At 48.0% G+C, this 17,924-nt stretch overlaps 1 protein-coding gene across 4 annotated transcripts in view; it reads right to left on the bottom strand.

Moving 5' to 3' along the window:
• The window catches only part of LOC141782424 (cyclic AMP receptor-like protein A), a 55,796-nt gene that overhangs the window by 11,531 nt on the left and 26,341 nt on the right, over positions 1-17,924 (bottom strand). For 3 of the 4 annotated variants that reach the window (XM_074658786.1, XM_074658788.1, XM_074658787.1), the window contains one exon: positions 12,593-12,675. In XM_074658786.1, coding sequence (XP_074514887.1) covers positions 12,593-12,675 — 83 coding nt within the window. Of the gene's footprint in view, positions 1-1,607; positions 2,763-12,592; positions 12,676-17,924 lie in introns of those variants that run through there. The other variant, XM_074658789.1, reaches the window with a different exon arrangement.

Here is a 17,924-nt window from a genome sequence, read left to right as displayed (position 1 = left end):
CTTCTCTTTTCAATTCCCCTCCCTGCACCTATCTCTCTGGGAGCCTGGGGCATGGCTAGAAGGAGAACCTGATATTGTGTGGTGGTGGTGGCTGCAAACTAATGGCTGCCTCCGAGAACGATGCTGCTCAGCCATTAACCCTGGATTAACCCTGTATTAGCGCTGCTCGTCGGGTTAGCCCGCCGCTAATGTCTTTTATTGATCTATTAGCGAGAGAATCAAACCGCACACAGCTCACAGCGTTCTCCCCGTGTGCGGTGGTCCTGGGCTGGGTGTGCAGAGTGAACTAAGTGGCCGCGGTGGTTGACCTCAGGGTCGGGGAAAGTCATCCCTGAGCACCTTGTGCCCCCGAAGGGAAGGAAGGTACAAAACCAACCATTTGAGGAAAAGAACCACTGTTGTGTTGTGTTGTGGTTACAAGGAGTTACGTGAGACACACACAGTCACTCATCTGTTCCTGACTGACAGTCAGAGGATGAGACACGTCTCCAGCTATTTAAAATGATAATGATTTGGTTGAAATCTTTGGTAACAGCACAACTGTTGTGTTTTGTACTATTCCCCCTATTAATCACTTCACAACAGTGTTGCCAATAGTGTGACATCATTGCGCATCGCTGAGCAAACACATAGTGACACAAGCCAAGCTTTAACTTATAAGGCACCTACACCAAAATCTCCACTGGTGCCAAACGACAACCCAATGTAAATATGGAGACATTCACACTGTACAAATATATCAAATGTGTTTTATAGAACAATACAATAGGGCTGCACAATAAATCGCATATTAATCACGATTTTGGCTTCCCACTAGGGTTTACGTCGGCACACAGCGGTACAGTCAGTAACGTCACACACACACAAAACATGTTGTCGGTGTGGACGTTCTTCACTGTGAGTGAAGAAGACATAAAGCTGCAATTTTTAATAATTGCAAGTCCAAAAATAAGCTGTGGAAGAACAACCTTGGAACAACTAACTTAATCAGACATGTATTCTATTCTAATTCATTCCCATGATGCTGCTCAAAGTAATCACAATGACCGGCAGCACGGAGTGCATTATGGTGCATTCAAGCTCTACTCAGTAAAAATGAGTATTGGGCAATGGTAGATTATAACGCTATCATAATGCGTTCAAATGTAATCTTGTAATATGTCGTTTTTGGGGAGAAACTTGAATAAATCCAGTTATTTGAAGGAAATGTTTTCACAGCAATATAAAATAGTGTGAACTACTAATGACAATATTCTTTTAATCAAACCAAACATTTAAACAAAAATATAATCATGTATTTCTTAATCATTTGAATTTTGCGTTTTTTGTTTTTTTTTCAAATAACCACTATAGATGACAATAACAAATTAAAAGTATAACATTAACGCTGTATTTTTTTAATGTGAAATTGCAATAAAGATATTTTGTCCCTAAAATCTATGAATAATCGTGATAAATAATCGTGTCGCTGAGTTGCCACTGAAGTGTTGCTCAAGCGCTCGTAGAAGAAGTTATGATGTTAAATAGCACTGGGAAATGGCTAACGACAAGAATATGATTTTCTTCCATTTTTTGGATGTAACGGAACGGGGAGAGAGAGTGGGAGAGAGAGAGAGAGAGAGAGAGAGAGAGAGAGAGAGAGAGAGAGAGAAGGGGACCCGAAATGTGAAACAAAAACATATGATTGGTTGACGCTGCGCTTCGTCAAAAAAAAAAGCTCAGGGGTGAAAGTAGTTCTTGCCGGTAATACTAGGCTCCCCCAACCGCCATCATTTGTTCTCCACCCCCAGCTTCATGCATCCCTGAACACACGATTCAAAGCCTGTATGGTGTAGAAAGAAATTAGAAATACTTGATATCATGTATAGCACATTATTTATTTAAATTGTGAAAGTGCTGCAGAATAATTTGTTAATGTTGACAAAACATTTCAAGATTTGAGTTGTTGTTCCGACTCAAGGGGGAATTCACATGAATTTTACCAGTCGGGAACTCCCATTTACGATTATTCCGACGCCACACGAATGCAGCACAAATGCCCTCTGGCAATGTTAATGAAAGTGAAACCGCATTGCCACATGTGTCAACAAATCGAGCTGTGATATTTGATACACCACACAGTTGTACCGGCAGGGATACATAGCCTACAATAGTGCAAAGATGCCGTTTCCATGGTTGCCACGCATAGCGCCTGGCCTTTACTCGCGAAGCGCTTATCTGCATAAGGAGTGCAGTCAGACCCCACCGATCCAAGCGAGTATGCAGGCGGAGTGTCGCTCCCCTTCTGAAAAGACCTTAATGCGTGTACAAACAAACAGACAAACCGAACCGAAACATAACCTCCTTGGTGGAGGTAACTAACTGTATGTTGACCTAATGTTAGCAGATGTGTTTTCTTGATGGAAATGCAATCGTGAGTGACGGGTTGTATGTGGGTTATGGCAGGCAGCTGCTCTTCCCTCTTTCCGATACTGCGTATCGACACTGAAACTTTTAGCTGTACAGAGTACCGGACCGTATCGGCCTACTTTCACCCCTGTTGTAGCTTTATGTCATCGGCTTCCATTGGAAATGACTTGTAGCCTGATGCTGTGTCGCTTGTAGTGTGAACACTGCATTAGCCTTATATGTGATTCTTTATTGTGCTTTCAGATGCACACACGACAGCCTGTCTGAAAGAATGAATTAACCAAAACATATTGACATGACTTTTGATGACTTCAGTTTTGGTAAATGTTTTGTTGACTGCCCAGTCCTCCATCCTGTGAATGTCAAAAAAATGCTGCACCTTTAAATTACAGGTAAGAGGAACTTTTACATTGTCAAACTAAAGCAAGCACATCATTATGATCTTCTTGACTGCAGCGAGAACTGCAGGTGAACAGCACAGAAGATGATTATGGAGATTCGTCCACAAATCTGGTTATAATCCTCCTCTTATCCTCTTTTGCCGCACGACGTTGCAAAGGTTTATTTGCTGCTAATCTGTCTCCATTTACTTTCAAACTATCCTTTGAAAAGTTGTGACAGGGAAGAAACCGCAAGTTGGGTTGGCCGAAGGTTGCTGAGAACCTACCTTGCTCTAAGTCTTTCTGGGTAATGGTGTCAACTAAATGCCTAAATGCAGCTTAAAATAAAACCAACAGTGCAGCTATAGTGGAGCGCAGAGTGGCGTGTCCTGGCACTTGTCGGAGTAAGGACCATTTCAGAGCGACGCTGCCTATTTTCTGGGTTAGCCTACTACCGCTGTATCTCCGAGGAGCAGACCAGCTGCTGCTCACATTCATTTCACTTCCCATTAAAGGTGAAATAAATCAGGAGTCCCCACACAACCTCCTTAGAGACGCAGGAAACACACACACACATACGTGCACGCGGCGGAAGTTGGACACAAGCGGACATTGCGTGAACGCACACAGAACCGCCTGTGCGTGTGCGTAGAGGTGTGTACATACAGTATAACCTAGGTCATATTCATTGAGGGAGTCAGATGGAGAGGAAATGCAGTGGATGTGTGTTTGTGTGTGCGTCTGCCGGTGTGTTTGCGTGTGTGTGTGTTTGTGTGTGCGTCTGCCGGTGTGTGTGCGTGTGTATGTGTGTGTGTGTTCCTCTGACAGCGCAGCGGTGAGAGTGAGTGGGTCTGTGTGAAGGGGGGCTATTTCTGGCGTCTCATTTTTTTTTCCTGCTGCCGCAAAGAAATGCGATCGGCGTCCGGGAAACGAGAGCTGGCAGCAAGCAATCATCTGCCTGCCACACACACACACACACACACACATACAGAGAGCACCTCGCAGCGCCGAGCAACACGCGCCATGGCAACGGAACAGCCGCAATTAGAGGCGAAGAGCCTTTCCCCTCCATCGAGGGAGAGACGGAGAGCGAAATGAAAGGAAGAAAGAAAGAGCAGGCAAGAGAGAGAGAGAGAGAGAGAAAGAGAGAGACAGGAAGAGGGGAGGGGAGGGAGGGGGAGGGAGACGAGTGTCAGAGAAACAGCACCGCACAGGAAGGAGAGAGAGGGAGAGTGGAAGAGGAAAGGAGAACACGATAAAGAGGTGAGAATGTGCAAGAGTGAGGCTGCGAAGGGGAACGAGGGCCGAGAGCAATGGAGGAGGAGGTGGAGGAGGAGGAAAGAGCTGAAGGAGTGAGGCTGAATGGAAAAGACTAAAAAGAAGAAGAGGAGGCAGAGAGCGAGGAAGAGAAGGAGGAGGGGGAGAGATATCCAAAAAGACAGATTGCAAGACATGAGCGAGACAAACAAAAGAGATTACGTGCGAGAGAAACCAAGATAAGACGAGGCGAGGAGGTTAGATAGAGAGAGAGAAGGGAGAGATGGAGAGACGGGTGGAGGCGTGTGGAGGAGGAGGAGGAGGAGGAGGAGGGGGCTGTTTCTCCTGTGTGAGCCGGGCTAATGAAAGATGAATGAGGGAGGCAGTGGTGGGAAGGAGAGTGTGGCTGCGGGCGATGCCTGGCTGAGCTGCTGTGTGTGTGTGTCTGTCGGGGTTTGTGTGTGCGGCGCAGTCGAGCGAGTCTCACAGTTGGCTGACTGGTGTTGGACAACAGGGATGATATTGTGTATACTGTATGACTCAGGAGCAAACGGTCAACAACAATAAACACACTTACACGCTCGTACACACACACAGAAGCAGACATATGTAGCTTTCAGCCGAAAGCCTGCTGCCACCTGTAAGCATGAAGTCAATCATTAGTACTCGCGCGGCGTCTCCGAGCCTCGCTCACTTATTCAGACCTTCCATCTATCATGCTGTCAGTCACTCTTTGAACCCGTCTCTCTCTCTCTCTCTCTCTCACCCTCCAGATTTTGTGCAAAATCCCTCATCCGCTGCCTCTCCCCATCTCTTCCAATATCCCACCCTGCCAGTCTATACCGCTTTCCAGCCATCAATTTCCCCTCCTCCCCTCCATCACCTTTTTGTCTGCCTCTAATTGTTGTGCCGAGCAATCCTCAGAGCTGAGGGAGAGAAGCGTACTGTAACAGCTTGCACGAGAACTCCCTTTCCAAGAGCGGAGGGCGGCCAGACAGAGAAGTCATCCTGACCCCGATTGCACTTCTTCCTCTCTCTCCGACTGACTGCCTGACTTCTTATATTTTTTTTTCCCTTCCTCCAGACGAATCACATGCTTCGCAGTGCCAAAACAAGGCCCTAGTGCTGCCCGCGGTGCTGCTGCTGACAGCAAATCTGAACTTTTTCTCTGACTAAACGGGATTTCTGCCAAAACGAGCTTAATCCCTCGAATCTGTGTAAGGTCAGAATGTGGCTTTTTTTTTTTCAAACTCTTAACGTTTTGGCGGCGTCCAGATATGACGAGGCATGGGTAACTTGTTGACGCAGGAAGGAGATGTTGCGAAATCAGCCTTCATTTCTGAGAATAAATCGCTGCAGCTATGGTTTATATACATGAATTTAAAAAAAAAAAAGTATGACCACCTGTGGTGATGCTCACTGTAGAGCGTACCTGTACATTTCAGAAAGCTGTTAGGCTGCGTTCACACCAAATCAGGCGTTGCGGAGTCACTTTAATGGCCCATTATGCACAACGATTAACGTCTTTTGTTCCCTCATGGGCTGGGTTGTGCAGCTCTGGTTCACCGATTACATGATTGGCCACCGCAGCACGACGTCGCTTCGCGTTTCTGCAAAACTTGATTCTGTTTCTACTTTACCGTCGCAGGCCGCTGCGTTTTTTTTTCTTCGACGCAGCCTAAATGCACTACCCCCATTCAAAATGAATGGGAGGACTTTGCCGCAACGCTGGATTTGGTGTGAATGCAACCTTAGGTTTTATTAAGATGATTTTTGTCAAATTTGAACCAAGAAGAATCCAAATCCTTCAAAGCGTGATCGGATCAACAAAATGTATAAATACTACTACATTTTTTGAAGAACTAAAACTCAATGATTGATTTTGGATCAGGAGGGAAACCTGACCTGTGGATACACTGGTTCAAAAGGCTCTGTTGGTTGTTCACTTGTCTATTGTGCGTGCGTGGCGGCCTCCAGGACAGCAAAGACAGAGGACAGGCCTTTCATTGTCCAGCGACAAACATGTGATCAGCAAACTCAAATGTGCATAAAGCTCTAAATGCTTGTGAACTATCTGCAGGAATATTGTGTACTTTACGGATATGGACATGTGAATGATCTACTTTGATCATAAGGTCAACATGGGGATTACTGTCACAGTTACGGGTATGACTCCCATTATACACAAACCCACAGATGCAGACACACACACACACACACACACACATTTCTTGTCAACCCTCTGCGCGAACAAATATGTCTGGAATCAGGCTGAAACACACAAACAGGCAGGCGTGTTGTGCAGACACGAAAAACACACACAGACACATAAACATGTGAGCGAATGCACACACACACACACACACACCTGCACGGGTGCGCACATACGCTAACAGACAAAGAGGCACACATAGACCTTGGGGACCGAAGCGGCTAACGTTCACCAACAGAATAAAAACCCAAACAAAGAGACATCCTGTTTCCTGGAACACAACACCACTCAACCCTCTGTGCTGGGAGCAGCCAGTAAACACACACACACACACACACACACACACACACACACACACACACACACACACACACACACACACACACACACACACACACACAAACACAAACACGCACACACGCTCACAAAATCAGTTCATTGTCCGTCGCCGTGCGTGTTATTCCTCGCGCCTGATTTATGTACCGGCGTGTGTCTGTGCGTCCAGCGATGCCGCTGGCTGTGCCTTCGAGTGTTGGTGCACGTGAGTTTATGCTCGTGAGTGCGGGCTGTGGCCAGAAGTGTGTGTGTGTGTGTGTGTGTGTGTGTGTGTGTGTGTGTGTGTGTGTGTGTGTGAGAGAGAGAGAGAGAGGGAGGGAGAGCAGATGATAGAGTAGACTTTAGCGATTCCCTGGAGTGTGAGGCAGCGTTTACGGCACTCTCAGAGCAGCCAGAGTGATGAATATTTAAAGACGTGCCTGAAAGAGCAGAGGGAGGGGGGTGTGGGGTGGGGGTGAGCAGGGGGTGCATGTGCGTGTGCGTGCATGCGTGTACGTGTTTGTGTTTGCATGCGCCTCTTGAGTGTGTGCACATGCCTGAGAGTGTGTGAGGGGGAGGTTATCTAGTATCTCCTTTAGCATTTGCATGTGTATACCATATGCATGCATATGAATGTAGGAGCCTTTACTTTGTATGCCTATATAAGAGTATATAGCTTATATGTAGGTATATAGGGACTTGTAGTTTATTTGCCTGTATATGTGGGTGTTAATGTTTGCATGTCTGTCTATGTGCATGTACATTAGTGTGTTTAAATATGAGTATTTTATGTCTGCATAGTGATTTACTTGCATGCAAATGTGTATATATATATATATATATACTGTATGTCCACTATGATGTTAAATCCAGGGCCTCTGTGTGTGCGTGCGTGCGTGCGTGTGTGTGTGTGTGTGTGTGTGTGTGTGTGTGTGTGTGTGTGTGTGTGTGTGTGTCCAGCCTCGATGCGGGTGCCTGCCCCGTGTGTGTGTGTGTGTGTGTGTTTGCTCTTCACACAGCCCTGTAGGCCAGCTCTCTGTCTCGCTAAATGGGGATGAATAGCAGAGCGCCGCTGCTGCTCAACGGGAGACGAATGGCTACGGGGCTCTCCGTCTCCAGTTACACACCGATCACTGCCTGCAGACGCAACAGCACAAGCGCACATGGGGCACACACACAGTAGCCACGGTCATAGATCCACCTAAAATGTTATGTAGGCCACACGGCCACATGTGGCTCACGCAGACAATCAGGGTGTTCAAAGAGCGTGACATCTTGACACCACAGACATCTTTGATTTAAAGGATTTTTGTTACCTGTGTGTGAATAACAGTAAAGAAAACGTCAAAAATAATCTGAACATGAAATTAGAGCAGTCACTCTATATGCTTTCTTAATGAGCTAAGTCTTGGAAACCTGGAGAATCATTCCTACATAGATGGGAGATCAAAACAACACAAAAGGGAGTGTTGAAATGATAGTTTTCGAATGTGAAAAAAAATAAAATCACATACCTGGAAGCTATATCAACCTCAAAACTTATTTTAGTAAACACGGTAAATTGAATGTGAGGAGATAGAGAAATAAAAAAAATGCTTGCAGACAAATAAAGATGAGAGTTGAAACCCTTGCATACTGCCTTTCAGCATCTGAGGAGCTCGCTGGTTCAAGTAAACAAAACACACCACAAAAGATATTAGGGTATATACAGTGCAAAACCACACACCAGCCTACACACACACACACACACCGAGGCACAAACACACACACCCCTGCGCGCTTGAATGCGAGATATTCCGAGAGGCGAGGAGCGGAAGGAAGGAGGAAAGAGAAAGCAGGAGTGAGAGAGTGATAGAGAGAGAGAAGAGAAGAGCGCATCCTGGGATGCAGAATGCCGAATACAGTGAGATAAGAGTTAATGTATCCCCCCCACCCCCCTCTTCATCCCTCCCGTTTGGCTCTCTCTTTCTTCCTCCCTCCATCCATCCATCCCTCCCTCCCTCCCTCCTCCTCCTCCTCCTCCGCCTCCTCCCCGTTTGCTTTGAGGGATGAATAATAACTGCTGCTCTGAGATTTCCTCCCTCGTTTTTCAAAGCGCAGAACGGAGATGGGGAAGGTCTGCCTGGCCCGGGTTGCGCGTGCGGGCACGCACACACAAAAGCGCAGACACGCACTGAAGCACACACAGTCGCACGCACACGCTGTCTTGTTCTCGCTGCTCGCCTGGAGCAGGGAAATCAGATCTCCTCCAGAGAAAGGCGGGGAGGGAGTGGGGATGGGGGGGGGGCTTAGGCGCTGTAGGGAGCCCATACAAAAATCCCCTGCAAGCACGTATAGGCCTATACACACCACAAAACCCACACGCAGCAACGACGGAAACCAAGAATAACTAGGAGGATGCGAGCTTGCCTCCCGGAGCGACAGGGTGAACTCAAGGTTATAGACACATCACCGATTCAAGCCCCGCCGCCAGGGCCAATCCGTCCGCGCTGAAGCACCCCTCTCTGCAGGGCACGTAACCCTGATTGCTCAAAGGCAAATAGCTCTCCTGCCATGTGCCTCCGCTTTGAAGGTTAGGGGCTTCGAGAGAAAGCCTTCAAGAAGAGGACACACTAAATGGGGGATGCCGGTTTCTCCCCGCTCGGTGTCAAAAGGGGAGAAGGCGGGGGGTAGTGTTTAGAGGAGAGCAAAAAAAAAAGTCCTCGTAAAAGACAAGCAGGGCTGTCCGGGAGGAGCACTCCTCGCACATCAAGCCGCGGCGGTGCCACAGAAATCGGCAGCTAGGTTCCGAGGAGAGGGCTTATTTATGCAAACAGGCGTACAAGCGCGCACAGTAGGAATCTCGACAAGCCTTGTAAACAAACACACACCCACACCATAAAGCACACAGGGGAGGCGATGTGAGAAGCAGACTGTGAAAACTCTAGTCGTGCCCGGGCAGTGCTGCTTCCACACACACACACACACACACACACACACACACACACACATATATATATAACGAGCTGAGCGAGAAAGAGAGAGAGACTGAAGTGGCAGGGAGGCAGGGAAAAGAAGGACAAAGAGAGAGGAGGAGAAGGAGGAGGGATAAGTGCGAAGGTGTGAGTGTCTGGTGCTACTTTTGTGTTGCCAAATGAGGGCAGAGAGAGAGAGCGAGCGAGAGAGAGAGAGAGAGGGAGACGTGGTAAAATGATGTATAATGACTCGTCCGTGCATGTGTGTGCGAGCGCGGGCGAGGGAAAAAGTAGGAACGCTTTCCCATTTCAATTCGCAACAGCTGGTGTCGAATTAACACATTTACCAGTGTGCATTTGGAACAGATTAAAATTGTGTGTGGCGTGTGACTGTCTGTCTGTGTGTGCGCACGCGTGTGCGTGCGTGTTTTGTGTGTGTGTGGTAGTAGCAGATGAGGGGCCAAAAACAAGAGTGTGTTTGTGTGTGTGTGGGAGTGTCTGTGTATTAACGCAATGGATCAGGGGCAGGGAGAAATGGCAGAGAGAGAGAGAGAGAGAGAGAGAGAGGGAGAGCAGCAGGGAGGGATGTAGGGTGAGCGAGCAAAAGGGAGAGAGAGAGAGGGGAGAGAGAGAGCAGCAGGGAGGGATGTAGGGTGAGCGAGCAAAAGGGAGAGAGAGAGAGAGAGAGAGGAGGAGGGGAGAGAGAGAGAGTGTGAGAGAGAGGGAGAGCAGCATGGAGGGATGTAGAGTGAGTGAGCAAAAGGGGGGAGAGAAGGAGAGAGAGAGAGAGAGAGAGAGAGAGAGAGCTCTACCCGACGGCTTTAGCTGCTGCCCTGGGCCGTCTCTCTAAACCCTGTTTAGGAGGCTTTGGAGCTCAGATAGAAATAATCCCCCACTCAGACACACACACACACACACACACACACACACACACACACACACACGCTAGAGCATGCACACACAAAATTAAAAAAAATAAAAAACGCACACACACAAACACACGGGAACGCTCACAAACAGACACGCAAAATGCACACACCTCGGAGTCGAGGCGGACAAACAAGTGCGCGCACACGAGGCAACAAGCAGCGACAGCACATTCGCCTTGACACGAAACCAACCACCCGCCTACACACACACAAACACACGTACGGAAACACACACACACACACCGAGGCTGTCTGCCGTGCGCTGCTTCCGCACGGCAGAGCACAGCGACATCAGCACGGCACCGTGACAAACACTTTACACACTCCAGCAGCACTCAGCAGAGGGGAGGGAAGGAAGGAGGGAGAGATGGAGAAAGAGGGGAGGAGGAGGATATGAGCCAGGGGGAGGGAGGTGAGTGAGTAGGGGGAGAGGAGAGGGAGGCTAACAAATTAATAGGAGCCGGAGATATACACAGCCAGCGCTGCTGAACGAGGGAGGTGGTGGAGGTGGTGGAGGTGTGGTGGTGGTGGAGGACGACGACGAGAGAGCAATTCATTCCCGTTTTCTCCTCGTTCGCTCTCTGGAGAAAGGCAGAGCGGAGCGGAGCTGAGCGAGCGAGAGCGTGTTTGCTCAAGAGGAGGGGGAGAGAGAGAGAGAGAGAGAGAGAGAGAGAGAGAGAGAGAGAGAGAGAGAGAGAGAGAGACGGGGCTTTGTGTGGCAGAGCAGAGGAAAAGTGGAAGAGGAGGAGGAGAGAGGAGGAAGAAGAGGAGAGTGGAGAGAGGAAGAGGAGGAGGAGGAAGAAGAGGAGAGAGGAGGAGGTGGTGGGGAGGTGACATAAAAACACAGGAGAAAGACAGAGCGAGGAAGAGTGGAAGAGGAGGAGGAGGTGGAGGAGAGAGGAAGAGGAAGAGGAGGAGGAGGAGAGAGGATGAGGAGGTGGAGGAGCGAGGAAGAGGCGGAGGAGAGAGGAAGAGGAGGAGAGAGGAGGAGAGATGAGGAGGAGGAGGAGAGAGGAGAGAGGAGGAGGAGGCGGATGAGGAAGAGGTGGTGGGGAGGTGACATAAAAACACAGGAGGAGAAAGACAGAGCGAGGAAGAGTGGAAATAAAAGGGGGCTATAACAAAGACGTTTTGAGCGCAAAAAGAGGAAGAGAGGAAGAGAAAGTGACATTAAGGGAGGGAATGAGGGAAGGAGGGTAGGGTTGGTTTGGGGTTTGCACAGGAGGCAGTTTGTCATCTTCATCAGCCGACAGTTGGGGCACGGGAGGGAGGAGGAGGAGGGGACTGGAAATGGATGGAGAGGTGATGGAGGAGGATGAGGTGGAGAGGGTGAGAGGGTGAGGTGAGTAGGAGGAGGAGGAGGAGGAGGAAGAGGAGGGGGGATGGGCAGTGTTTAAGCGGAGCCTTTGAGAGACGTTGACCCTGTAATTGACCTGTGTCTCCGCCTACATCGCCGTGGCGACAAGCAGAGCCGCTGCAGCTAATCACTTAGTAACCCTGACCTGTCAATCACACCGGTTCCGTGTGGAGGGGGGGATGGAGGGAGGGAGGGAGGGAGTGGTAGCAAATGAAAGAAAGAGGGAGCGAGAGAGAGAGAGAGAGAGAGAGAGAGGGAGGAAGGGAGTGAAGGAGTAATAACAGCACCGGGGTTATCATTTACTGGACCACCCGCCTCCTCCCACCAACCCTCAGCAGACGAAGCCCTGGTTTTAAAAAAGCCAATAAAATGCTCTGTGCCTCCAACACACACACACACACACACACACACACACACACACACACACACACACACACACACACACACACACACACACACACACACACACACACACACACACACACACACACACACACACACACACACACACACACACACACACACACACACACACACACACACACACACACACACACACACACACACACACACACACAATCTCCCAGTGTTCGTGCTGCTTCAGAGAGAGCGAAGCACCGAGGGTTCAGATAAGAGAGAGGGAGAGAGGAGGATGGGAAAGGGAGGGAGGGGGTGACGGGCTGAGAAGAGATAAGATAGCAGAGTGAAGCCAGCATGCAAATAAAACAAGGGAGCTCAGAGTTTATGTGCTGTAACAGGGCAGCAAGTGTGTGTTATACCTGTTGATGAGGGGAAAGATGGACACCAGCAGGTAAACGGAAGGATACCACTTCAACGGCTTGATCTCTTCAGCCAAGGAAACCTGGAGGAGAGAAGAAGTGTGAAGCTGACAAGGGATGCACCGATCAGACTTTTTCAGTCCCGATACCGACACCGAGTACCGATCCGATACCGGTGTTTAATTAATTAAAAACTGTATATATGCCTCACTGTGTGGAAGTGACTGGCATCATTCTTTTACATGTAAGGCAACGTCAGACTTGACTTAAACATCGCTTTCCTAACTTTGTAAAAACAAAATGTAACAAAATAAATAAATAGATATAAATTTACTGAATTATTTATTATTAAAATAACAAATCGTACAACCAGTAACTTGGTAAAATTAACAGGAATTACACTTCAAGTATAACCCTTTTTTAATGCAGCAACAAATTGGTATCAGTGCATCCTTACTGCTGACCCAATGTAGAGAAACTGAATGCTCAAATTAACAGTCTTGTCTCTCAGACACACACACACACACACACACAAATATACCACACACAGAGTCCGTGTCTCAACCGGAAGATCAGTGCACTGAGGGCAAACAACAAAGGCCAATTAAAGCCTAATAAAATATTAACCTGCTGATAATACGCAATATCCACACAGTTATGGGAAGAAACGGGGATTCCAATTAAACTGGAAGCCAATACTCGGTGCCGTAATGTGAACGGGATGAATTCAATATCTCTCGTGGACGAGCAGACGAAGCAGGGGCAGGAAGAAGACAGAGAGATGCGGCAGCAGCAGCTAAAAGTCGAGGAGGGGGAGAGCCTGGCGGTGGAGAGCTTTTACAAGCCGTTATCTAATTCCCCGGAGAGGACTCTTGCGCCCGGAAGAGGCTGAGAAGCGCGGCCCCTGGATCGATTTTCTGCGCTGTGCTGTTTTTCTCCCCCCCTCCTCCTCCTTCTCCTCCTCCTCTCCCCCCTTAGGCCTGGACGCAGCAGCAGCGCTAAGCCTCCCTCTCTCTCTCTCTCTCTCTCCTTCTCTCTCTAACACACACGCAGTCGGAGCCAGGAGGCAGGCCCACGAGCTCTGGTCTCTACCCCCACATGCTGGAAATTAATTACTCACCAGAAAGACCCCGAGGCGTGCAAGCTCTAACGCAGGCATTTTAAACAATTCAAATGAAAATCACGAGAGCCCCCCGGTGGTATTTCATCTTATATGTGTGCCTGTGTGTGTGCGAGTTGAATATACTGAGAGCCAAGTTTCCACCGTGTAACGTATGCTGGCTGTATTGTGATCAACTTAACGGAGACCGGTCGTATTTCCACATCGCAAGTCTGTAACAGCACAAACCCAAAGGCAAACATTAGGCTTAGTCCTATTAAAGTCTATCATGATGGGAAGCTCTGACATCACTGGCCATGTCAAGCTCTGCCTATTGTCATCTCAAGTGTGTGTGTGTGTGTGTGTGTGTGTTTGTGTGTGTGTGCTGGGATGAATGTGTCATTGGGAGAGAGGGAAAAGGGCAAGCCAGGAGGAGCCTGAAGGATGCTAAGTGGAAAAGGAGATTTGCGGTGTGTATGAGCCATTGTGGGTGTATTTTTTTTTAAGGGGGGGTTGAAAAAGGTTCCAGAAAATTTGGTTTAAAAAGAATGCATGGAGCCAGTAATCTCAGACAACATTTTAGGTGAGGTGTAAAGGCAGGCATTTGAGGAATTTCAATGCACGAGAGAGACAGGATGTGGAATAGAGGGAGTGGAAGAAGAAGGAGGAGGAGGAGGAGGAGGAGGAGGAAGAGCGCGGCTAAAGAGCCTGGTGTTTTTAATCACAGTCCTCCCGTGTCAGAGGCCCCTGCGCTGCTCGGGAAGCAGAGGGGAATGAAACCGTAATTATGTGCGGCGGGCGCAGCGGTCCCAGCGTTAATGACGCACGCTAGATTACAGACGGTTATCAGGAGCAACCCATCCCCTTCACCACCCACTGCACTCACCCCTCGCTCGCAGAGATACTCTAAAAATAACAGCGTCAGGTTTCCCAAACGCACTTGAACATCGAATTCAAGGACTTTTCAAAAAGGTCCTTTTTCAAGGAGACTAAAACTTATTCAAAAATTTCAGACAATTTCAAAAAGAAATGTTTCTATGGGACATTATAATCATCTGCTGCAGTATTAAAACAGCAGTAGGTGACATTGGAGCAAATATGATTAAAAAAAGTTATTTTTATAAAACGGACACTATATCCTGACAGTAGTGCATGAGACAGGTAATCTGAAAAAAAGAAATCATGTGCCTCTGTGTCCTCCGGTGCTCCTAATGGCATCTACAAGATTTCCCAGACTGGAGGAAAACAACCAATTAGAGCCAAGCTGGAGTGCCTGCCTTAGCTTTAAAATGAGAAAGTTTGTGACCCAGCAGCCATGTTGAGATCAGTTGAGGAAATACCAAGCACCGCCCACTAGCTGGAGCAAACTTTCTCATTTTACAGCTAAACAGTACACTACGAGATGATTCTGAAAACATTTGAGGCGAGAAATAGGCATTACAGTAACAGAATATTGATTAATATTTGATCAGCGCTGTCTAGTTTGACCGTTTGATCGGAGTTCGCTAATGATTGACAGCTGCCTCTGTTGAATGAACAGCCAATAGGAACGCTCTCTCTCTGAAATGACCTGTGATTGGCCACAAGTCTCCCATCACGGGCTACATTTTTTTAAAGCCTGAAAACAGAGCCATGAGGAGGTGCAGAGGTCTAGTTTTCTCTCAGAACACTTGAATTACAATATGCTGAAAGGTTATTATGGAATTTTTGCCCAATGATGCCAAAAACATTCTGTCTACCGCCGCTTTAACACATGATGTCATGATGCGCCATGTTGATTCATTTACAGAAAGAGGTTCAGAGTGTGTATTAATTAACTATGATGTTATATATTATTGTTTTGACAACTGCAATTTCCAACTTTCCATCTCAACATTTAAACAAACATTTTCTACCTTGAGGAAAAATGAAAATGGAAATTTAAACATCTACAATTTCATGACAGCTACGCAAACTCAGAGAGATGGTGTGGTTACGGATAATGGATGGATACATGACTGCCTCATTTGTTTTTCTGAAATCCATAAAAGATTTTCAGGGACAGATAAAACCCAAAAGCATCCTGTCAAGATGTCAAGAAACCAGAAGTGATGCTGAGGGCTCAAAGCAACACACAGCTGGGGAGTCGATCCCTACAAAAGGAGGTGGTATATGTTTTGTCAAAGCCACGTGTCGCGCTGGAGAGCCCTTGAGAGACGAACCAAACTGTCCTTGCAGCTCACTCATAGCGAGGATGTTTTTTGGGATGTTGGCGACATGAAAAAAGTAAAATTTGGCACATGAATGAGGACACACACATGCAGAGGCAACACTCACCAAGAAACAAAGGCTGCGCATGCATGCGGGCGTACACACACATACAAAAACACACACGTATACAGACACACAAGTAGACACATCGCATTGTGACTCAAGGCGAAGCTTGTGTGGATCAGTAAACAAACACCCTGGGAAGATAACGAACAAGCAGCTCGCTGTTTGCTCAGCCAGCTTTGTTGCTACCCGACGGGACCGAGCTGCTGTGTGTGCAGTTGTGTAAATGTGTTTAAAAGGTGTGTGTGTGTGTGTGTGTGTGTGTGTGTGTGTGTATGTATGTGCGCGCGGCCACACTCTTCTGAATATCCTCCCGCCTACCTGCGCTGCTGCAAGACCTTGTGGTGCTGTGTGCGTGTGTGTGTGTGTGTGTGTGTGTGTGTGTGTGTGTGTGTGTGTGTGTGTGTGTGCGTGTGTGTGCGTGTGTGTGCGTGTGTACTCGTGCATGACCACAAACAAATTGCTCGGGACACACAGACGTGTCAAAACCATGTGACTGACGGCCCTGATAACTGCCAACACTAGTTATGTACGTCATCACTCCAGCCAGATACACACTCGCGTGCACACGCACACACACGCACACACACACACACACACACACACACACACACACACACACACACACACACACACACACACACACACACACACACACTGATAGCGAGGGAGGGGGGATAGTGCCAGGCTGAGTCAGAGAGAGAAAAAAGATCAAGAATGGCGAACGCAGTAAACTACATGCGTGAACACAAAACATGAGAAGCGTGCGTGTGTGTGTGTGTGTGTGTGTGTGTGTGTGTGTGTGTGTGTTTGAGACACAGTAACAGAGAACATGTGAGGCGCAGAAGCAGGGAGATGTGGCGAAGTGAATGGAAATAACCAGAGCCAGCGGTCTTCAGACACCCAGCAGGAATCGCTTTCTCTAGTTTACACCTGCTGCTACACACACACACACGCACACACACGCATACACACTCTCACACACACATATATGAGCCAGAGCTCGCTGGCTTGCCAAGCACAATCGGGGAGGCTGTTGTTGTTGTTTTAAAGCATCGCAGCGCGTGCATAAACTCTCATAAATATTCATGTCCATGAACCTGGCTTGCTGCTTTATTCATGCTGGGTATGAGTACAAGAGAGAGAGAGAGAGAGAGAGAGAGAGAGACAGAGAGAGGGAGGGAGAAAGAGAGAGAAAACCAAAGAGAGGGGGGGGAAGAGAGAGAGAGAGAGCGAGAGAAAGAGAGAGAGAGAGACAGGGAGCGCAAAGTGAAAGGCAGAGAGAAAAACAGATGGAAACGAGGAGAGTGATTGGGAAAGAGAACTACGCGGAGACGGAGAGTGTGATAAAAACCACTGCTGACTTATTTACACTCTGTGCTACACATAGCAATTAGCCCACATGAACAGTGTGTGTGTGTGTGTGGTTGTTGCTGCCACACATTCATGCACACACACACGTCACTCGTGAGGGTTACGCCAGTTCAGTGTGCAGTAATTGCATTTGCCACTTAGGGGCAGCATCTACATAACCTTAACCTTAACCCTAACCCCCCACCTCCACCTCCACACACCTCACCCTGCAGGGTGGAGGTGTGACAGCCGAGCAGAGGAGAGGTAGGAGGAGGGGTGTGGCAACTCAAAGCAAGACAAGTAGGGGCCGCTGCTTTTTACTTTTTATGAGTAGCACTGTGACACTGATCACCTGTGTGGAGGACGCTAGGTGGATTTTAAGGCTTCACATTTGAATGATTAGGCGTCTCCATAGTTATGCATGATGTGTGGGCAGGTAGTGTCTTGTTGGAGGACACTTGAACGAGATGAAGCGTCTGTAGCCAGCAGGCCAGATGAAGCGATATAGTCCGAGAGAAGAAACACTTCCCAGTATCAGCATTTCACAAGAAATCCATTACTTAATTT

Source organism: Sebastes fasciatus, chromosome 14 (assembly GCF_043250625.1).
Source record: "Sebastes fasciatus isolate fSebFas1 chromosome 14, fSebFas1.pri, whole genome shotgun sequence".
Classification (NCBI taxonomy): Eukaryota; Metazoa; Chordata; class Actinopteri; order Perciformes; family Sebastidae; genus Sebastes; species Sebastes fasciatus.
The sequence above is the reverse complement of the archived record's forward strand: the minus strand, read 5'-3'. Positions and strand labels throughout refer to the sequence as shown.